General features: G+C 35.9%; 1 protein-coding gene across 3 annotated transcripts in view; it reads right to left on the reverse strand.

The window, feature by feature from the left end:
* Nucleotides 1-24,713, reverse strand: part of LOC120523849 (suppressor of tumorigenicity 14 protein homolog) — a 68,537-nt gene that overhangs the window by 43,348 nt on the left and 476 nt on the right. For all 3 annotated transcript variants that reach the window (XM_039745509.1, XM_039745510.1, XM_039745511.1), the window contains 6 exons: nt 24,016-24,247; nt 23,741-23,865; nt 22,343-22,410; nt 15,329-15,522; nt 15,195-15,233; nt 14,675-14,894 (listed from right to left, as the gene is read on the reverse strand). In XM_039745509.1, the coding sequence (XP_039601443.1) occupies nt 14,675-14,894; nt 15,195-15,233; nt 15,329-15,522; nt 22,343-22,410; nt 23,741-23,865; nt 24,016-24,247 (878 nt within the window). The remainder of the gene's footprint in view (nt 1-14,674; nt 14,895-15,194; nt 15,234-15,328; nt 15,523-22,342; nt 22,411-23,740; nt 23,866-24,015; nt 24,248-24,713) is intronic.

Raw genomic sequence — 24,713 nt, forward strand, 5'->3', positions numbered from 1 at the left:
TTTTTGGTAGACAGTAGAATTCATGGTTCCATCTATCACAGCAAGCCTTCCAGGTCCTGAAGCAGCAAAACAACCCCAGACCATCACACTACCACCACCATATTTTACTGTTGGTATGATGTTCTTTTTCTGAAATGCTGTGTTCCTTTTACGCCAGATGTAACGGGACATTTGCCTTCCAAAAAGTTCAACTTTTGTCTCATCAGTCCACAAGGTATTTTCCCAAAAGTCTTGGCAATCATTGAAATGTTTCTTAGCAAAATTGAGACGAGTCCTAATGTTTTTTTTGCTTAACAGTGGTTTGCGTCTTGGAAATCTGCCATGCAGGCTGTTTTTGCCCAGTCTCTTTCTTATGGTGGAGTCGTGAACACTGACCTTAATTAAGGCAAGTGAGGCCTGCAGTTCTTTAGACGTTGTCCTGGGGTCTTTTGTACCCTCTCGGATGAGTCATCTCTGCGCTCTTGGGGTAATTTTGGTTGGCCGGCCACTCCTGGGAAGGTTCACCACTGTTCCATGTTTTGCCATTTGTGGATAATGGCTCTCACTCTGGTTCGCTGGAGTCCCAAAGCTTTAGAAATGGCTTTATAACCTTTACCAGACTGATAGATCTCAATTACTTCTGTTCTCATTTGTTCCTGAATTTCTTTGGATCTTGGCATGATGTCTAGCTTTTGAGGTGCTTTTGGTCTACTTCTCTGTGTCAGGCAGCTCCTATTTAAGTGATTTCTTGATTGAAACAGGTGTGGCAGTAATCAGGCCTGGGGGTGGCTACAGAAATTGAACTCAGGTGTGATACACCACAGTTAGGTTATTTTTAACAAGGGGCAATTACTTTTCACACAGGGCCATGTAGGTTTGGATTTTTTCTCCCTAAATAATAAAAACCATCATTTAAAAACTGCATTTTGTGTTTACTTGTGTTATATTTGACTAATGGTTAAATGTGTTTGATGATCAGAAACATTTTGTGTGACAAACATGCAAAAGAATAAGAAATCAGGAAGGGGGCAAATAGTTTTTCACACCACTGTAAATGGTAATTTCCATGAACCTTGCACTCAACTGTTTATTAGTGCAATCTCATCTAGGTTGATTCAACATGCCCACAAGCAGGACACTCTTCTCCTGCTCCATGTATTGATTTGCAGAATGCTTCAAGGTGGGAGATAGGGATGGGTTGGTATCTGTTACTTGCTTTTGTACCTTTTTGGTGCCCATTTTGAGATATGAACACTGGTATCGATATTCATAAAAATTTTAGTAACAATCCAACACTAATACTGCATATACTGTACAGTCCTAAAAACTACTGAAGCAGGTGTGAATGTAATAGAAGTCCAGAATATAACAGATAGGAGCTACTCAAAGTGAAATATGATTTGAAATTCCATTTGTTGTAAAGATTATTAATACATTCCTACTGGATTGACAGACATCTGCAGAGTCAATATTTTCAATGTAGATGGTACATTGAACAGGACACATTAAACATTAAAAACCTTCCTTATTTATTGCATCGCTAAAAATCCTCACCCCAGACCATTCTTTTCTCAAAAGTGGGGGTTAATATTACTAATACTACTTATCAATAGCACCTGATGACCCCGATTCTATTGATTCACTAACACAATGTCTGACTAGTATCTCAGAATGGATGAATAGTAATTTTCTCAAGTTAAATAAAGAGAAAACTGAAATTTTAGTGATCAGCAATAATGGATACAATGAGGCTATTAGAAATAAACTGGATACATTAGGATTAAAAGTCAAGACGGAGGTAAAAAGCTTAGGGGTGATTGTTGACTGTAATCTGAATTTTAAATCACATATTAATCAGATCATTAGGACAGCATTTTTTCACTTAAGAAACATAAGTAAAGTTAGACCTCTTATATCACTGAAAGATGCTGAGAAATTAGTTCACGCGTTTGTTTTCAGTCGACTAGATTACTGTAATGCACTCCTCTCTGGACTACCCAAAAAAGATATAAATCGTTTGCAACTAGTGCAGAATGCAGCTGCTAGAATCCTAACTAGGAAAAGAAAATCAGAACACATCACACCAGTCTTAGCGTCACTACACTGGTTACCTGTGTCATTCAGAATTGACTTTAAAATTCTGCTTATGGTTTATAAAGCCTTAAATAATCTCGCCCCATCTTATATATCGGAATGTCTGACACCTTATATTCCAAATCGTAACCTCAGATCCTCAAATGAGTGTCTCCTTAGAATTCCAAGAACAAAACTTAAAAGAAGTGGTGAGGCGGCCTTCTGCTGTTATGCACCTAAAATCTGGAATAGCCTGCCAATAGGAATTCGCCAGGCTGATACAGTAGAGCACTTTAAAACACTGCTGAAAACACATTACTTTAACATGGCCTTTTTATAACTTCATTTTAATCGTAATTTAACTTAATCCTGATACTCTGTATGTTCAATTCATCATAACAACTATTCATGGTGGCTCTAAAATCGGTACTGACCCCTACTCTCTTTTCTGTTTCTTTTTCCGGTTTCTTTGTGGTGGTGGCCTGCGCCACCTCCACCTACTCAAAGCTTCATGATGCTCCAACAATGATGGACGGATTAAAAGGAAGAAGTCTACGTGACCATCATCATCATCAAGCCTTTCCGTGAGAATCCTAAATCCAAAGAGGACTGTTTCATTTATGTTAGGTAGAATGCCCAGAGGGGACTGGGCGGTATCATGGTCTGGAATCCCTACAGATTTTATTTTTTCTCCAGCCGTCTGGAGTTTTTGTTTTTCTGTCCCCTGGCCATTGAACCTTACTCTTATTCGATGTTAATGTTGATTTATTTTTTATAATTATGTCTTTCATTTATCTATTCTTTAATATGTAAAGCACTTTGAGCTACTGTTTGTATGAAAATGTGCTATATAAATAAATGTTGTTGTTGTTAATATTGGGTACATTCGCAAAAAAAAAAATTCTATCTCCAGTTTCAATATGGATTTGTACGAAGTAGTTTACAGGACCAAAAAAAATCTAATATTCTAGCTGGATGAAGCCATTTTGCGTCGGCTTCTTTGAAAAAACACTATGTTGCTTTTAAGAAAGGACACTAGTGCAGCCAGAACAGAACTGATTGTTGCCTATGATTGTTATAAGACCTGGACTGCCTGCCTTGACATCTCATCAATCTCTTCCCAACCTGTTTTTTAAGTAATTCAGACACGTATGAATTGTTGCATAGAGAGACTGATATTACTCTTTCAAGAGGACCTAGAATTTGTTGACCCAGAGGTAACACCACAGAATTCTAAATGCCACATCATGCACTGTAAAGTTAAGGATAAGGCAGAACACTAACTTCTCCTGATGGTGCTCAAATGACAAAAGATGCCAATAAGGTCTTTATGACCCAACTCATTTGCTAAGTCAAGTTGGTTTAGGGGTGAATGTGCTGGTCGTCTTGGGTTTCTCCCCAGATTCTTGATGGAATCTTCAATGACTGAATTTGTAAATTATGGAACCTGATCAGAAATACAGTAATATATTTTGTCATTTACTAAGGTGATCTCGTCCATCAGGATGGAGCAAAGCCATTCTGCCTTGAAAGTGGACAATGCAAACAGCTCCACCCATTTGATGAAGTAATCCACACTGCTCATCCAGAAAGAAGACGACTTCTTGCTCTTTGGCAGTGGTCCTATATGATCAACTACCAAAATCTCTCCCTATTTATTCATTGATATTTATTTACATTTGAAGTGTCACAAGTAAACCAGGTGGATTTTTATATTGTTGAAATACAAGGCATTTTTTTCACATGACTCTAAACATCATGATGAACTATAGGCCACCAAGCTGCCTAAAAGATCTTGATTAAAGTCTTCATTCCTTCATTGTGCCCACCAAAAGGGCTGTCGCAGTAATACTGCAGGAACAACCAGCAGTTATTAATTTGATAAAAAAAATAATATAATAATCACTTAATTTCCTGAAAGTAAATGTGCCCTTTTCCCTAGCCATATCCCCTCTTAACCTCCTGACATACAAGACCAGTGGACTTGGGCTCAAGTAATATCCTGCAGAATCAGAGGCTATCGAGGCTACTGAATTAAGGCAGCTGACACACAACAGCTGAGCTCTTGATACACTATGACTTCGTCATTCTACCAGGTTAATACTGATCCAAGTCCATGGCCATTGGTGTCATGCTAAGCCAAGATGAGCTAATCTTGAAGAGTCTTCAATTTCTTGAATATGTCTTGACAAGCTAGTGATGAAATTTAGGCTGTCTCCCTCATGCTGGGTTGATGTGATGGGGCAACAATGTTGGCTGGGTTCAGAATGAATCCAAACAGCATTATCCGGAACTAAGGCAAGCCCTTGGTGGTTAAAACAGACAACCTTGTCACACTGTCCTCTACCACACCCACCTGCCTAAATCCAAAAAATGTAAATCTGAATACCACACATCCCTGTATTAATTCCATAATCTAATATAACAGAGACATAGGATATAGATTTATTATGTTAATACTAATAACTCTAATTGTCAACACAAAATCAGAATTTGGGGTTACCACCAATGGAGATGCCATAGCTGAGGAAGAGGGCATCAGAGTGCCATCTACCAGTATCTTTTTAACCTATTTAGCAATTACATTCTTCTTGTCAGGGAAGACATATAGATTCTGTGATGGACAGGGTCTGCGGCAATGTCATGTACATGAGAAGTACAAATTTTTTGTAGAAAGAAAAATAAGTCTTTTTGTGACCTAAAAATGAGATAAGCTCATTTTAGAACCTTTCGATGACTAGATAATTGTTAATGATGTTGTGACTAGTTATGCACTGAAATAAAAATTATTCTCCAAAGATGAATTCCAAAAAATACTAGGCCAAATACTGATTACATTTTTTTATTCATTTTTGTCCATTTGTTTTGTACCATTGCGTGAGAACTGAATTAAATACATTTCACTTCTGACTTAAAATGTTTATTAATTAAATCTGCTATATACAAAATTCTACCGTATGTGTGTAAGTCTGTGTGTGCCCAGTCCCTTCAGAGCAATCTGGTTGATCAAGTTGGCTTTGGTGGCTCAGTAATATGGATGATGACAGAATATGTTAGGGGTGTGTTAGGTATATGAGGTTCAATTCCTGACTGTGACAATTTTCTTCATAAAAACAAAAAAAAAACAATGAGTTAAAATGGAGCATTTCAACAACAACAAAGAGAATAACTTACCAAGTGACACTGGTGCAACACTGAGTTGCCTTCTAGTTAAATTATAAAACTCCAAGTTAATGAAAAATCTTTTTATTATAGAAGTCAGTCTTTTCAAATAGGACATTAATAAAAATGTAATGATAGATAAAAGCATAAACAAAATATAGTGTTGCAAATAATAAATCATGACTTGCAGCATGTAAGTTTATTAAAAAATGTATACATTCCCATCATGCTGACAAACAGAAAAAAAGCAACTCAGACTAGCACAAGAGGGTAGAAGAAGAAATGCCAGCAGCTTCATCAACTTACCTTGACTAGAATGATTGTGCTCTAACAGTTCTCTATCTTGCAAATTTGAAGATCTTGCATCCAAACATTAATAAATTGTTTGTGTGCATCCAATGATTTTAAACTTGCATATAATGTATATACTAAGTGTGGCAAACACACTTTGTTTATTAAGGTCAGTGTATTTAAATAGTGTTCCTTTGTGTCTTGATTTAATTTTTTCCAGTATGATCCCTACTCCTTAACCCTTCTTTTGTCCATTTATTACATTGTAATTTCCCACTATGTCTCTACTACTGGTGTTCTCCATTGTAAACAAACCAATACAATTATCAGTAGATGCCATCCATTTATCACAATGTAATGCAATGTTATGTATAACTCTTTCCCTATAAAACTGGAAGCACTGTTTGAAATCATCATTTATAACAAGAGCAGGAAGGCAACAGACACAGGTGTTCACATACAGCTAAAAATCTATCTTTGTATTCACTCATCTGAATATTGAACGTGTCATTTTTTTTTTGCTACTATTTCTTGAAAATCCCTACACATCCCTCAGCCATCATGTATAGCTACTTTGCTGTCCTTTCTGCTGAATAGTTCTGGATCATTAACACTCAAACCACTAGATTCAGGGCCAGTTTTATCTGCAGGTCATAAGGTTACCCAATAGTTGCTTGTATTGTCAACTGCATAAAATAACCCTGCTGTGTATTTTTACTATATACCAGTGTTCTCCCTAGCGTCTTTTAGCCGGTCGCTCCGTCCGGCTAATTTAGTTGAGCGCCCGGCTGTCATTTCGCATGACATTGTGAGATGCAGGCTCAGGCAGATCTAATGATCTACAGAGATGGCAAAGGACGAGTGGGCAAATATTGCTAAAGCTAATAGAGTGAACGAGGCAGAGCAGTGCTCACAAGCAATGAGTATGGGGAGGTGGGGTTTCGAGAGTGGGCTGCACATGGTAATAGCGGGGGTGTAGCAGCTTAATACAGTTGCAAGGAGTATGGGGAGGTGGTCAGTCAAGAGGGGGCTGTACATGCTATTAGCGGGAGCGGAGTGGCAGTTCACAAGCAAAGAGGATGTGGAGGTGGGCGGGCAAGAGGAGGTCTGATAAAATAAAAAAAAGTCTAGTTGAACCAGCCTGTCAGATATCAGAAAAAAGGCGTCAGGAAGTGATATCTCTGTTCTCAGCGTCAGCGCAGTCTGTATAGTGCGACTGAGCGTACAGTAGCTCTCTTCTTGTACAGTACATAGCAAACACACACACACTATAAATAAATATATAAATATATTGTGATATACTGTATATATATATATATAGTGCTTCCGGAAAGTATTCACAGCGCATCACTTTTTCCACATTTTGTTATGTTACAGCCTTATTCCAGAGTGGATTAAATTCATTTTTTTCCTCAGAATTCTACACACAACACCCCATAATGACAACGTGAAAAAAGTTTACTTGAGATTTTTGCAAATTTATTAAAAATAAAAAATTGAGAAAGCACATCATCCTTGAGATGTTTCTGCAGCTTAACTGGAGTCCAAATGTGGTGAATTCAGTTGATTGGACATGATTTGGAAAGGCACATACCTGTCTATATAAGGTCCCACAGTTGACAGTTCATGTCAGAGCACAAACCAAGCTTGAAGTCAAAGGAATTGTCTGTAGACCTTCGAGACAGGATTGTCTCGAGGCACAAATCTGGGAAAGATTACAGAAAAATTTCTGCTGCTTTGAAGGTCCCAATGAGCACAGGGGCCTCCATCATCCGTAAGTGGAAGAAGTTCAAAACCACCAGGAGTCTTCCTAGAGCTGGGCTCCCTTCTAAACTGAGCAATCGGGGGAGAAGGGCCTTAGTCAGGGAGGTGACCAAGAACCCGATGGTCACTCTGTCAGAGCTCCAGAGGTCCTCTGTGGAGAGAGGAGAACCTTCCAGAAGGACAACCATCTCTGCAGCAATCCACCAATCAGGCCTGTATAGTACAATGGCCAGATGGAAGCCACTCCTTAGTAAAAGGCACATGGCAGCCCGCCTGGAGTTTGCCAAAAGGCACCTGAAGGACTCTCAGACCATGAGAAACAAAATTCTCTGGTCTGATGAGACAAAGATTGAACTCTTTGGTGTGAATGCCAGGCGTCATGTTTGGAGGAAACCAGGCAATGCTCATCACCAGGCCAATACCATCCCTACAGTGAAGCATGGTGGTGGAAGCATCATGCTGTGGGGATGTTTTTCAGCGGCAGGAACTGGGAGACTAGTCAGGATAAAGGGAAAGATGACTGCAGCAATGTACAGAGACATCCTGGATGAAAACCTGCTCCAGAGCGCACTTGACCTCAGACTGGGGCGACGGTTCATCTTTCAGCAGGACAACGACCCTAAGCACACAACCAAGATATCAAAGGAGTGGCTTCAGGACAACTCTGTGAATGTCTTTGAGTGGCCCAGCCAGAGCCCAGACCTGAATCCGATTGAACATCACTGGAGAGATCTTAAAATGGCTGTGCACCGACGCTTCCCATCCAACCTGATGGAGCTTGAGAGGTGCTGCAAAGAGGAATGGGTGAAACTGGCCAAGGATAGGTGTGCCAAGCTTGTGGCATCATATTCAAAAAGACTTGAATATGATGATATTGATATCAATGATGATATTGATGCCACTGTGTGTGTGTGTGTGTATATATATATATATATATATATATATATATATATATATATATATATATATATATACACAGTATATATATATAAATACACATACATATACATATACAAACAGTATATCACAATATATTTATATATTGTGATGTATGGCTGGCTGTTCATCCCGGCCAATATCCCAACGCTGCCAGGTGGAGCCCACCCTGCAGTATGGAGGTGCCCCGAAGACCAACAGGGCATCATGGACATTGGAGTCTTTATTCACAGCCCTGCTGGATACCTTGGGGGCCGCTAGGAGATGCTGCAGGGAGAAACAGTGTTTATTTTGCCACGCCCCGGAAGTATATCCGAGTCACATGGACAAGGGGAATGACATGCTTCCGGGGTGAAGAAAAGGACTTTTATCTGACCCGGAAGTGATAGGAGATCACATGAACTGGGGATTGGAACACTTCCAGGTCAGGGAATATAAAAGGTTTATGGAGCTCCCAGACAGCGAGCTGAGTTGGGAGGCAGGGTGGCTAAGCGTCTGGGAGTGGAGGATTGTGATTTGATTATTGTTTAGTGATTGGAGTATTGATTTATTGAGAATTGTGGAGAGAAGCGTGCTTTGTGCACATTATTATTATAATAAATAATAATTCTGGACTTTTACCTGGTGTCTGACAAGTGGTCTAAAGGTTCAAGGGGTCAAGAGCCCCTTCTCTGTCACAATATAAATATAAATAATATATATGTATATATATATACACATATTTATATTTATACACACAGTTGTTTACGCATTAGGTGTGTTCTGTGTGCAAAAATCCTTGTAGCATTCACTGTGGTTCCTGTTTAAAGTGACCCCATCTGCCGTTCTTATATTTGCTCATATTTGGACCTACAGCCATATTGCAGAAAGTGTGCAGAAACCCTTGCAGCACACACTGTGTCCTGAGCAAAAGTTTTGTCACTGAATTGCTGAGGGTTTTGTACAGAAGCGTATTAGGGCCATGGTGAAGGAAAAAAAATACGAACAAAGTGAAGAAAAAAACTATATGTCGAGAATAAAGTCGAGATGTTGACTTTAATCTCGACATTTCCACTTTAATCTTGACGCTTATGTAGAGAATAAAGTCGACATGTTGCTACATAACTTATGATGGGGTTTGAGAAAATCTAGTAAATTAAACAATTCATTTTAAGATGAAGTTTAGTTTACGATGTTCTACTTTAATGACAAACTGCGAGAATAAAGACAACATGTCGAATTTAATCTCAAGATAAACAGCGAGAATAAAGTATCAATGTCGAGAATAAAGTGGAAATGTCGATAACGCGTACCTGCCGTAGTGCAAGTGTGAGTTGAATATCCAACAGGCTCTCCCTTTCCCACTCAAAAGTCTTATTCATAGGTACTTTAAATTTTTTTCAAATGTTTTACCAACATGAGCAAAAGAAGTGTTCAGAAAAAAACACTGCTCAATTATTTCAGAAAAGAGACGTCACAAACTAATGAAGGTGCGGTGTCAACTCCTCATGTGGCAACTTCAGACAAAGACATTGCAGAGGCTGGTCCATCAGGGGAAGTCTCTTCAGCACAAATTCTGCTAATTGATAAATCTAAGCGCCACTTATCCGGCATAAACAAACAATGGTTTAAAGATTTTGATTGACTAATGGTCAAAGAAAATGTTATGTGGTGCTCATTGTGCATAAAATACTCAAACAAAACCCCCCCCAAAGAGGGATTACTTTGGGTAAATGTGCCATACACAAGAATTTGAAAAAAAAGCATGCTGGACCATGAAAAAAGTAAAATGGAGTCTTCTGCTGACCTTTTAGGAAAGCGTGTACTAGAGCAAATTGTAATCGGTCAGATTGAAAGATCAGTATCTGTGTTAAATAACTTACAGAGAGATGCATTTGTGGGAGCTTTAAGATCCATGCATTGTTTGGCAAAAAATGAGTTGCCATATACAACGCTGTTTGAAAAGCTGTTGGAACACTGTAAAGAAATAGGTTGTTCCTTTTTACAACATCTTAATATTGGTAAAAATGTACATTACACATCTGAAAAAATAATTCAAGAGCTGCTGGATGTCTTAGCATCAGAAATAAAATCTAACAGACTGAAAAATATACACACAGAAAAGTTTTTCAGTGTTCTGTGTGATGAAACCACAGATATCTCAGATGTAAAACAATTAATTATTTACATTAAATATGTTTGCCAGGTCACTAAAGAGGTCAGAGTTAGTTTTGTATCAACCCGCAATATGATTGACGGCAAAGCGGAGACTATAACCTACACACTGAGTGAGACCATGGACACTCTAGGCTTGAAAACTGCTAATCTGGATAGACTAGGGTTAGATGGAATGGCTGTTATGATTGGGAAACAGAAAGGTGTGGCAAAACTGCTTAGAGATAAAACATCTGGACTCTTGGTCAACTGCCACTGTGTAAACCGCTGATTGGCCCTTGCAAGTGCCCAAGCAGCAGCTGCTGTACCTTATTTAACAAAACTGAACATCTTAAGGCAGCTATTCTATTTCTTCCAAAATTCTTCAGTTAGGATGGCTGGTTTAACAGAAATTCAAAATATTCTGAACATTCCCCAGATTAAGCTGAAAATGGCCAGTGACACTAGATGGCTGTCTCATGACTTTGCAGTACAGTCACTACGACAGTGTATGATGAGTGATCTCCTTGGAGGGCCCAGATCCTGGGGATTTTGATTATGGGAAAGCTGCAGACAACTGGGCCTCTAGGAAGAAAAGAAGAATAAATATTTAACTAAAGTCACCTTCTGCATATGCAAGTTGGCTTTGAAGAATATTTTTTCCATTAGGTTTCCTAGACTTTTTTTCATTGTTTTCACTTTTCTTCCCAACAGCGACAATACTTGTGCCTCTTGGTTTATGTCATAACAATTGTTATTTAAAACTTTTGTTAGGGTTGCAGGATCCTGAATTGGATACTTCTTAAATTTAATAAAAATATTCTGGCACAAGTGTCAAACCTTAAAAAAGGAAGTCATATTGAGCTTTGGAAAATAATAAATAATAATTAACTAATAAAAATAGTGCACATTTAATTTTCCCCACCATCAAATTTCCCCGTCCCACCCACTCGGCTACTTCTTGTTGCTACCCGGCTGGAAAAAAATTCTGGGGAAAATACTGTATATACAGTATAGATAGTATTGAATAATATATATATGTATATACTGTATAATGAATACAACACAATACATCTGTATTAAAAGACTGGCACTAGTCTGTAAGGGATGTAGAAGTAAGAATATCATTGCACCATGTATGCATGATAATAAATTCACACTATTACTGGTACTTTACTACATGTTCAAGTACCACTGAATGTTTTGTTTCTTTATTAGTTTTTAGGAGGAAATACTCCTTATTTACTATAATCAAAATGTTGAAATTACACAGAACATAGAAACAGTGTTTATCTAAGCATGCCCATGCAGCCAAGAAAACAAGCATCAGAATGCAGGATGGGGCCAAACATGGTGTCACATGCAAACTGTGCCCAATTTTACTTTTGTCTGAGGATTTTTTTAGTTCTGCAGTTTGAGACAACTGTAAATCATCATTATGTGATGTGATATTATAAAATACCTTGTTTATTACTATATGAATGAGCTTTTATTTTCAGCCTGGCAAGTTTTCATAGGGGAGTAGCTGAATTTTGAGGTGCTGCATACCCTTCTTAATACATTTTAATTATTTGTTGTAATAGTTAAATAGTTACATATACTGACAATTTTAATTACTATGGTTTCCGTTATTTTTTATTTTATTTTTTTTTTTTAAACGATTTGCTCAGTTTTAGTTTCAGTACTTTATCATCATATTTATTCAAACCTACCAGGACATAACGTAATGTTTGCCAGTTCATACTGGAGAGAAAATATCTTCACTGCAATATATTTACCAGTTTACAGGTAAATTAACTTTGCATTCTTTTAAAGGCAACTATAGTTATCTGAAACATGAATACATTTTGATGAATGGCCCCAGATGTTAATTGTAATGCATTTGCTGCCTCCAGATCTGTAATAATAAAACAGAGATGAAATATTTGTTCCCTTGACCAAATATTTCATACTTGTAATCATGATCTTCCAAGTTAGGCCTCCAATACATCCATCCATCCCACTATATCCTAACTACAGGGTCACAGGGGTCTGCTGGAGCCAATCTCAGGCAACACAGGGCGCAAGGCAGGAAACAAACCCCGGGCAGGGCACACACACACACACACACACAGCACACACTAAGGACAATTTAGAATCACCAATGCACCTAACACCCATGTCTTTGGACAGTGGGAGGAAACCAGAGCACCCGGAGGAAACCCACGCAGACATGGGGAGAACATGCAAACTCCACGCAGGGAGGACCCAGGAAGCGAACCTGGGTCTCCTAACTGCGAGGCAACATCACTACCCCTGTGCCACCGTGCCGCCCCGCCTCCAACACATAGTGTACTTTAATTTGTGTTAAATAAACAATACTTAGAAATTAAGCAGTATCATTAAAACATTTGTAATCTTGTGAATAAGAGTACAGTAAACACCTTATAAATGTATTTAACTATTTGTACAAGTACGTTTCCTTGCTTATGATGGATAATTCATGTCTTTTTCAACTTTAAAAGGCTATTTAATATATGATTTTACTCAACTATCTGAATGAATTTTTTTAACTCTTAGAGTCACTTAGTATTTTGGTATAACTGTAAGTGAGGTGCCTCATATATCCAGAGATCACGGCTCAGTTATTAATTGTATGGAGCTCTCAAATCTTGTGTGTCCAACAGAGCTTTCTCTGGGTCCTCCATTAACCACTCTCATGCAATATTACCTTACCTCTAACAGTGGATGTGGCTTTGTGAGAGTGAGTGTGCCCTGTAATTGATTAGTGTACCATCTACGACTTGTTCCAGTTTCATGTATAATGCTTCCAGGACACTTTCAGACTCATCAGAAGCCTGCAAAGGAAGACAAATGGTGTCCAACCTATCTGTTTATAAAAGTGGCATGACTGATTTCTAAAGTGAAGGTTACTTTGTTATATTGCCTGGTACCTCTGATTACATTGCTAATATTACTTGCCTTCATCCTGGGTTACCCTGCTACTTTGGTATCTCTATTTTAACACCTGTTTTAAGTATGTGGTATATTTATGCCTTGATTAATATGTTATGTTTTCCTGTTTCTGTAGGACTAACTGATAATGTCTGCTGTACTATAAGAAAAGTTGAAATTAATCTTTTTTTTTTTCTTTTACTTTTTTCTGTAAAAGTAATTTGGAGATGATAAATTTCCCTTTTCCCAATGCATGTACAGATATGTTTGACTTCTTTAGAGAAAAATGACAGTAACTGAAGTACAATACTGTTACCTACGTATAATAAAGTGCAGTTTAGGAAATTATTTGACGTATAGAATAAAATTTCCAATTCTATCTTAGGAATCAACAGGATATATTTTTATAAATACATTCTAATGTTTGTGGAAATTAATGATCCCAAATGACTTCTGTAAAAATCAGTTGCCAGGGTTTGGATGATGGATTCCAACAAATTGATATCTAATGCCAAAAGCCATTATATGTTGTAGCTGTAGAGTGAGGAGTTTAAATAAATAGTTGGAAATAAATCATATCATCATACAGAACTGCTGCTGTTTAAATTCGGGCACTGTAAGAAAGGCGCACATCAGTTACCACTTCACACATATTTTTAATGAACAAATATATTAACTTATTTAATAACCTTACACGTGTCTTTACAAAACTGCATGTTATCTAAACATACAGATTAAATTTGAATGTGCAAAATGGTTCACAATACAGTACATCCTAAAAGTCATGCCAACAGTTTGAAAAATTTAAAAAATAAATTTAACCAGATTTGTCCAATTACATTATGAAACAGAATCTGACTGGAAGCAGAGAAGTATTCAAAACAACTGTGAACAAAACAGAAGTGTTATGATATTGGTTACACTCATTTTTAACATATGTTACTGATATACTAGTGACAATCAGTTATTTTTAAGAACTACAAAAATTTAATGATACTCCAGTTATATCCAAACTTTCAAATATGTTTATATTAGGTTGATTAGTCACTCTCTAATTGGATGACGTTTGTGCAGGAGTGTGCCATCCTAACGACTGGCTTCCCAGCCAGAGTTTACTTCAGACTCGTATATGTGCATATTTGTATTTATTTTCTTTACATATAGGTTTTAATCCATTTCTATGTGCAGAAGAGGCATGAAGTGAAATTAAAGTTTGGCATTTGTAAGGTATATATAAATTAAATTTCTTATCATTATCGATATCAGCAAAGTTCCAGATGATTTTTACAATAGATGCATAGGACAGTGTCTTGTGACTTTGTAGGTTTTACTTTTCATTTGAGATCCCACTAATTGCCTTACAAATAAATAAAACAAACATGGATTCAAAGTTTTGACTTACCTTGCAATTATCTTATTTTGAAGAGGCAATAAAAAATCATATGCAGAGAGCTTATGAGCTGCACAGTTTCCTGGCGATGCTCCATGTAATGTAACAATAACTAATCGAACCACATGACCAGAAGGAACTCTTAGTCTCCATTGATAATATGGTTTCTTGGGACTCGTCAAGGTCAATGTTCTGTTGTTGCCATATTTCGCATAAAGGTCAAATGATATTGCTGTAAAACAAACATAATGGAAAACAGAAAAATTGCAACTTTGAAGTTGTTACATACAATTAGTAGATAATTATATATTTCGTTGCACATTTCATCTTCCTAATTACCTCTTGAATAACAAATATGTTTAAAGGAAATTTACACAAATATGACTTTAAAACCAAAGAAATATCTCAAGCAACAATTTGTATTAATTATGATGTATCTATAACCTTTAGAATATAATTTCTGCTCAAAAGCTATTAAGTAACTGAAAAATCCAAGGCTCAATTTACCTAATAAAGAAAAAAAGAATTTTACCCGATTTCACTCCTAGATCATACTCTCCAGAATTGGAATCTGTAATAAAACAAAAAGTTTAATTGGTTTTAAAATACAATACAAATGAAACCACATCCACTAAAAAAGTTAAAAAATAATCAAATAAGATTTACCAAATAACTCAATTGGGTCTAAATCTTCATCAAACGAGTATACCTCCTCGCGAGCACGAGTAAAGTTAATTTTCGATTTAATTCCAATAACTCTTTGTAGATTGAAGGATCTGGTGTTTTTCATTTGGTGTGCAATATTAGCTGGTGCAGAAAATTTACACCAGTAGAATGCTTTAGCTCCTCGTTCTCCTTCACTGTAATAAAAAGTTAGAAAACTGAAGTCATTAGTGCACACTATTCTATCTAGTGTTTACTAATTCAATAATTGTATGCTTTTAAGATGTAACCTACCACATACCCAAAAGGGGCAGAGAAGGAAGTAATAAAAGAACACACTCACACACAAATTAGTCATTCAGTTTATCTGCCCCAATGGAGACATTTACCGTATATTTTATTGCCTACATCAACTGAATGAAATGGCTCATCCATATGACTAAAGGCCCAACATGCTAAAATGTCTCTTTCTCATCCTAAACAAATGATTTTTTTCTGTTTCCTACTTCTGACTGCCATACCTCTCCATCAAGAAAAAAATGGTTTTACTCATTTTAAAGACAGAACTCATAAATGGGTTTTAGTTTGGTAATTTCATTAAACTAATGTCAAAAATTTTTGTTTTCCAAAAAATACAATTGACCCAGACAGTTAAAAAAATTCTAAAAGCGATCCACACACATAACACTTTCTATTTTGCACTTTGCAAGTTCCACTAATATAACAATAAATGAACAATATTTTTCCACAGTGGCGATGTAAATGGTATGAATAGAATGAAGCAATCCATAATATGCTGCTATGGTATTTGCTATGTATATTCTATGCAAGTGGCACAGAGGCAGCACTGCTGCCTCACAGTAAGAAGGCCACGCTTCACGTCCCCAGTCCTCCCTGTAAGGAGTTTACATGTTCTCCCTCTATCTGCATGGGTTTCCTTCAGGTGCTCTGGTTTCCTCCTACAGTCCAAAGACATGCAAGTTAGGTAGATTGGCGATGTTAAATTGGCTCTGGTGTGTGTTTGTGTGTGTGCCCTATGATGGACTGGCACCCTGTCCAGGGTTTGTTCCTGGATAGGCATCCCCCGTGACACTGTTCAAAGCTAAGTGGGTTAGAAAATGACTAATGACTGACTGTATTCTATGCAAGATACAAGAAGTGTGTCACTGTCCAATTGTATACACACACTTGTCTGTGTTTCAGCAATTCACATTTTAATTGTGTAACCTATTCAGTTTTTCTCTTTATCATCTGTAAATAATATTGAAGGACATGTATTCAGATAGAACTACTGTTTTACATATGTGAGCTCTTATAATATGTTACTTGGAAACATCTGCAAAGCAGTATGTCATTTGACATGCCTTCATGCCCAAGTGTATGTTGCCTAACCTGGGGTGGTTACATGTGTCACTCTAATAGAAGTTGCACAATCCCGATCCTGGAGTGCTGCACTGGTTCAGATGTTTGGCACTAGCTGTTTTCAGCTTAATGTCTAGAACTTTCTATCTGCCACCTCAGAATTTAATTTCACTTTTACTTCTACTTTTTCAGTTTGAAAAAGGACACACAATATTATGCATTTTATTTTACAAAAATCTTTTCATAACTCGTTAAGAATTTTAAGTTCTTTACTGTTCCCTTTTATTAACCGGTACACAAATAACAGTAACAAATGACAAAGGAGACAACTTATACTGTGTAAATTTTCACTTTCTTTAAGCAGAGGAATACAATAACCCACTTAGGGAAAAAATTTAGAAAAAAACAGTTTAAAAAGTGTTATAAAACTACAGAATTATAGGTATAAGGACCAGAATATTTAATTAAACGACATTTTCAATAATCCAAAAGAACCGGAATCTAATTAAGAAATTTGGTGGAAAACAAATCTTAAAGCCAATGTTCTCTCAAGGTCCAGGTGTAATGGCACAATCATGTGACAGAAATGAAAGGAAAAGGAAGAATAATTTGTCTCCCCATTTAGCACATATTCTTATATGATTATTTGTATGTCTTGCATTATATATATATACTGTATATATAAAAAACGCTTGGTGACAGCCCCCTGGGTTGCATCGGGGCCACAGGCATAGGACTTTGGAGCTCAGCCCTGTTCGGCTCCATGGACACCACCAGGGGGAACTGCACGGCTTTATGAGCCCATTTGGGCAGTAATTCCACCACACCCAGAAGTGCAGCTGGAATTAGGTCAGAAAACACCTGAACCACTTCCGGGTGGGTTATAAGAGGAGCCAGCAGCCACCACTCCGGGTGCCAGAGTCAGGAGGAGGGAGACAAAGCTGCCTGGGAGGAGTGGAGGATTGTTCAAAGGAAGGATTTGTGTTTGTGTGCTTTTGGTTTTGTGCTTCTGGGACTATATTGTGCCTGAAGGACACAGGAAAGACATGGACCACAGGTGAAGAAAATAAAAATGTATTTATTTTACTTGTGTCTCCAGAGTCTGTCTGTGCCGTGTCAGGTGCCAATATAGTGTCTTTTATCACAATATATATAATATTTACATATTATGCAGGTGATATATTTTTTCTTTAAATCGCTATTTCATTTTAGCTATAGAAGTATTAGATAGACAGAGAGATACTTTACTTGTAAACGAAAACTTTACAGACAATAGAGGAAAAACGAATATATATCAATGTAGCAGTATACAACTTGTAGAACTGGGTAGTATGGCGAAAAATGTATACAATGGTTTCATTTGAATTTAGGTCTATAAATACAAACATCTTATTAAACTATATCTGTCAGTCACTATATTCACTAACTGTTGTTCTCTTGATTCCAAGCATTTTCAAGTGCCTCACACAGGCCTTGAGTAATCATTTATTCTGATCCATATGATCATATTATTCTACAAATGCCTGATATGAAGTAAAGCTCAATCGTACTCCAGTTACAAGGCCAATTTAGTTTAGGAAATGATTTGACATATAGTATAAAATTTCAATTCTAGCTTAGGAATCAACAGGCTATCTTGTTCTAAAAAATTCTAATGTTTGTGGAAACTAATGTTCCTGAATGACTGCAGTAAACATCAGTTGCCATTTAACATAACTTGTGTCATTTCTGCCTACATCCCAAAAACACACAAGAAGAACATACAACCTCCACACAGACAGAGCGAGGGGTTCACACCTAGTGCTAACCATCACACTTTTCTACCACCTTTATGTAAGCATATTACACAACAACTATTACCCCAAAAAGACAAAAAAATGTTCAGTTGCTTATTTTTACAAGTTAACATCTTGAAACTGTATACATTACTATATTAAAATGGAAATATTAACTACAGTAATCAAAGTAATAACTGATTATTATCTTTCACACACAAAAAAGACCTCAATTTAAATGTCTGTCTCAAGAGTAATGCAAAAAGGAATAAAAATGTTGGAGACTGCTTGTGACAGCAATGCATCTGTTGTGTAAAAATTCAACACTTAAGAAAATAGGAAATACCAACATTAGATAAGTTCTAAAAAAAAAAAAAAAAAAAAAAGTGAAAAATCTTTTTATTACACCAAGACTATATTGACATTGGTTACATAAAATTTAAGATTCAAGTGTCAAAATCTGCCTACAATCTATGAGACCTATATTCACTTCTAGTTCTAGCCTACCAAATGTGACGGGATTCCTTGAGGGCATCGGGGCTGTTAGATTGAAAAGTCTGTCTCTAGACATGAAAAAACCCACCAAAACCCGAAGCCCTATGAGAAGGAGGCAAGATTGTCCTGCTAATATAAAAGGCTGCACTTGATCAGAGGCAATATTTTTCATTTATATGGAGAGTACCTTAGAAGTAATTATTCCATGGGTGAAGATGCAAAACAGTTGTTCTGAGTAGCAGATAAATTGAAGAGGAGGATATTTGTTTCATTACCTTGCCTTATATTTGTTGAACACGTTAGGCTAACTAAACTCTAGTTACCAGCATCACATATAGCTACAGTTTTATATAATTAGGCCTAATTTACATAATCAGGCATTTTTTTCTATATATTTCTGAAAAAACACAACTTAAAGGAAATGTATATAGAATTATTAACTCCTCTGAGTGCACTTCAATAAAAGGCTATTATGGCTATAGTTTTTTTTAATTTTTTTATCTTTTTAATCCTAGAGAAACTTCACTTGTTGCAATCTCCAAATCATTAAATATATTCTCAATGTTCACTATAGCTGCTAAAATACCACGGACATGTTTACATTTGAAATTTAAAAAAAAAGAAAAAAAAGGATGAAGTTAGATTTATTCGTCGGAGTCCATACTGGCAGCACAAGGCAAGAAACAGCCCTTGACTGGAAACCAGTCCACTGTAAGACCCACAAGAACTCTTAAATGACAATTAACCTGATCTATACATTTTCGGGCATGTGGGAGCAAATGTAAAGAAAAACCCATGCAGACAAGGGACCAACATAAAGACTGCACACAGTCAGTATCTGGGTATGTAATTCAATCCTTGGAAGAGATCATTGAGGCAGCATCAATACTGATTATGACACCATTTGATCCCTTTGCATTTCTCATCCTCTTCACCATTTGTTATAGCCACAGACCAATCTCTTACTGACAAATGCTGATATTTTACTATGATGTTTCACTTATGCAAGATTCATTAACAAAGTGAAACTGCAATGAAAACTGCTTAATCGTCTTGGCAATTTCCTGAATAATATGTAACTTCCTGAATTTGCAGAGTCAGTGGTACAATGATTTATCTGAGTGGGTGGTGTGTAAACAGCAAAACAGGTAACCCAATTTCAAAGCTTATGCTGGAGCTGAAGAATCTTGTGAACTGGAATGAATAATGCCTAGGTCAGTCACATTAAAATTCTAACATATTTTAAGTTTATGAGATAATATTTTAAAAAGTCAATATTTTTCTTTTTCAACAAAGCTACAAATTGTCATATAGTGTAGACTGCCATAAACTCAGGATTGTCTGTCTAGCTGTTTTCTTAAATAACATTATTTGAAATTGTTAACCTGTTCAATTCTCTTAAATTTAAACACACCACACATATGTTTTAAAACAGATTAAATATGTTTTAAGTAATCAATGATCATAGATCAAGAAATACATTAGTAACAGCTACCTATAAATCGTGAAAACAGAGACCTACTCTGACTGAGTGCAAATATTAATTGAACAGACCTTGTATCAAACTGGAGGATCCAATCAGTCAGCCTGCAGCTTGTATGTCCGGTTACTCAGCTGCTCTGATATAAGTGACACAATGGGCATCCTATCGCTATTTGAGCTTCTAAGGCAGGATAGGTGTTTCATAGCATCTGGAAGGAGCAGTGAACAGAATCATAGTTGTGGTGTGGTGTGTTTAAATGTGAAAATTGAAATAGGCTACCAAAATACAGTAATTAGCAGTGACACATAAAACAAAAGCAAAGATGAAAACATGCAGGAGCAAATGCACCAAAACACTAGTTACATTTCAACTGAATCATAATCTTAGATAATAAAATTGCACTTCATATTTAAATCAACCATTCTTCCAAATAATCGATAAAACAGATCAATTACAGTTCCTTAATTCCTTCTACAATAATGCTTTGCCAATATCATATTGTAGTTTTATCTACAAAGCTTGCCAAATGTCAGTCAGTCAGTCATTGTCCAACCTGCTATATCCTAAAACAGGGTCACGGGGGTCTGCTGGAGCCAATTCCAGCCAGCACAGGGCACAAGGCAGGAAACAAACCCAGACAGTGTGCCAGCCCACCTCAGGGCACACACCAACCCGCACACTAGGGACAATTTAGGATCGCCAATGCACCTTTGGACTGTGGGAGGAAACCCACACAGACATGGGGAGAACATGCAAACTCCCCGCAGGGAAGCGAACCCAGGTCTCCTTACTGCGAGGCAGCAGTGCTACCACTGCGGCACCATGCCTCCCTCTTGCCAAATACATTTTCTTAAAAAAGAACAAGCCCTCTTGTGAATGTCTTATAATTTTTGTTTTTACAAACATCCTCTATAATATTCAAAAAGTGCTGAATAGTAAGAGTTTCATAGCACTCTAAAATTGAATCATGGTATTAAATACAGTCTCAAAATATAAAAAACAATTGCATCAAAAAATTATATGTTTTTATATATACACACATATATGCTTTATTATTTAGTAAGTATTGTAGTATGTTTTAACCCCACTGTAACAATGAGCACATAAATGATAGAATTCATGTGCTCTTCTCCTTTAATAGGCATTAAAATTGCTTAAATGACAAAATATTTCTACAAGTCAAGATCAATTGTTCCTTTTGCTACATTTCATTATTTGAATATGAAAAGGATTAAAAAAAGTGATGCCATGCTTTGCCTTTAGTTTACAGTGAAACTGATCACTATGTCCTCAGACAGTCTTGCAGACACTAACAAAGGCTCAATTAATATCAGATGAGCCATTCTTGCCTTAACCAATAAGGGGTATGTACACAGTACATCAGCAATTTCAAGAGAACAGAAAGCTCTTGTGTCATCTGTCTTTGGGACAGTCTCCAGGGACCAATGAAGAAGCATTAACAATGGTTGAATTTACAGACTAAAGCTGCTGCGAAACCTAATTAGTACACATTTACCACTACAGAAAATCATGAAACAAGACCATTATAATGGTCTATACAAATTAATTTGAAAATTGAAGTACAAATAGAAATCATGGATGATTAACAAATAGCAAATTCATAACTGCAATATACATGCAACATTTTCCATTATTACTTTTCTGCATTAAAATAACCAACATTTCTGTTGTCTCTTTAGCCCCTTTCTCACTCAAACTATCTAGCAAGATACACATTATACTGTGAAATAATGCATAAAAATAGTAAAGAAAATTAAAGGACAGCTAGAGAGCCTTATGCAAAACAAGAATAATAAAATCTATGGTAAGTTAATTGAGAATAAATTAAACAGGACTGTTTGATACTGTTCTGACAATTATATTTACTTAATGCAAACTTACCTAAAAGCAGTAATGACGGACTTTAAGTAATATTTTCCCCAAATTGATGATGAATATACTGTACCAAACTGTCAAAAAGTGTAAAGTAAAAAATATATATATATTAATAAACAAAAATTATTTATCAATGGGAACTCAAACACATACACTTGTCAATGTCAAATCAAATATATTCCCTTGGATTTTGCTCCACAGGAATTAAAATCTTACAGTGCTCTGACATGACATTTTGAAGTCTGCACAGAGGTTAATAACAGCTTGCATTAAAAAGACAAAAAGCTTTTTTGCTCAAGAGATCAAATCTTTTGTGATTTTTTTTCTTTTTTTTACTAACAAAGGGGTATTGTCACATCCTCTTTTACCTTATGAAGAACAAACCAAAAAATCACTTTTAAATAAAAATGTAAAATAAATACAGAACAAACTCAAATAACAGTATGCTTTCAATGGTGAATAAATGTGTATTATTTTTGGTTTCACGGATTTATACTAAAAAAAAAATTACAAATGTACATATTTCTTGTCATAAATTGTTTATTAAGCATTTAACAAACAGAACTCTTTGAACTATCAACACAATGGTTCACTACAGGTATGTATGTTTAAGACAAAGAAATATTTGGGTATTTATAAAGGGTTATGTTTTTAATAAAACACTACGATAACCAATAAAATATGGACATTATTCTTCTTAACAATCCTGAATGATAAATACAAGTTTATCATTACAAAGAGGTACTAGAAATGAATGGAGGAAAAAATGTTAGGATTTTTTGTGTTAGAGTAAAATTACATTGTTTAAAGTAATGTATCATTTATAGTTAAACTACTGTAAAAAATGTACTTTTGATACAAGCCATTTAACTATGCTTTGATCCAAGTATCTCATGGACTTTATTAAATTTATTAAACTGTTTCGCTAAATTGTTTTATGGTGTTAAACTATTACATAACAAACATTTAATAGACAGATAGATGATAGATAGATGATAGATAGAGTTGTATTTGGGAAACCATATCATGCTTAATGATTCAGGTGAATAAACAGATTAACTTTATTTATAGGAAATCAATATTACTACAGCTTAAAAAACACCTCCTGGGAAGAATTAATTACATTGATTTTTAGCATGACTTTAAAATGTTTTAAGTTTTCAATAATCAGTTCTGTTTTGACAAGGACATTTTTCTTGTACTCTACCTTGAAATTTGAACTCCCTGAGGGCTGTTCTAGTTGTGTTTCCTCAAAGAAAAGGGGGCAAATACCAGAGCTACTAAGATCAGATTACGGCAAAGTTTTTACATTTAAATGGAAAATAAAAAGGCTTTTACACAAAACACAATTTGTCAAAAAATAGTTTGAAGGATGTCATATAAGAAAACATACAAGCTACTTACGTAATTTCGAATGGCTTCAGCTTGTAAAAGAAACTGCTGGGACTGAGGATCTGCCAGCTCGGTTGTGAAAGGTACATTGGTGATTTCAACACTTCCACCAAGGTAGAATGTGGAAATGGCAGGTGCTGTAGAAAGTTGTATATTATAGATGTTAATAACTGATTCACTCAAATGTATCAGATGAGGTAGAATGTTGTACTTTAGTGCAGATGTCACTGTCTTAAGGATCCAGCACCTGAAATTCAGTGGCATATGCAAACAAAAGCTTCACTTACTCAAACAGTAGCAAAGGATAATTGTTATTGCTGCAGCAATCAACAGGGCTGCTGGTACTGGTCCGAGAAGCCATATTTTGTAAGCCTTGATTTTTGCAGATCTCAGAAGAACACACCCTCTCCAGCAAAGACGAATCCTGCATGGGGAAGGTTGAAACGTTGCAGGTTGTGAACAATCAGGGCACTGATCCCGACTGCAGCTTTCTTTCTGATTCTCTGTAAAGTGATAAATCTGAAAAAAATAATCGAAATGGGCATATTAATAAAAGTAACAACACTTAAACGGTTTGATCCTGGTATATTGTGTTGCAGATATGATCATGTGGAAGTAATACATGTAGAAATCTATTCATTCAGCACACTATAATTTCAGTTTCTTCCTGTCTACAGGAAATATAAAGGTATGCTAGTTAACAAATTAGATTAAAATAATGGTACAACTCAAACTAAATAATGCATTATTTAATATAGACACACACATATATTATATATATATATATATACATATATATACACACATACATATATATATATATATATATATACACATATATACACAGTATATATACATATATATATATATACATATATATAGATATATATATATATATATATATATATATATATATATATATATATATATATATATATATATATAGATATATATATATATATATATATATATATATATATATATA

The sequence above is a fragment of the Polypterus senegalus genome, chromosome 2, assembly GCF_016835505.1.
Source record: "Polypterus senegalus isolate Bchr_013 chromosome 2, ASM1683550v1, whole genome shotgun sequence".
NCBI classification, from domain to species: domain Eukaryota; kingdom Metazoa; phylum Chordata; class Cladistia; order Polypteriformes; family Polypteridae; genus Polypterus; species Polypterus senegalus.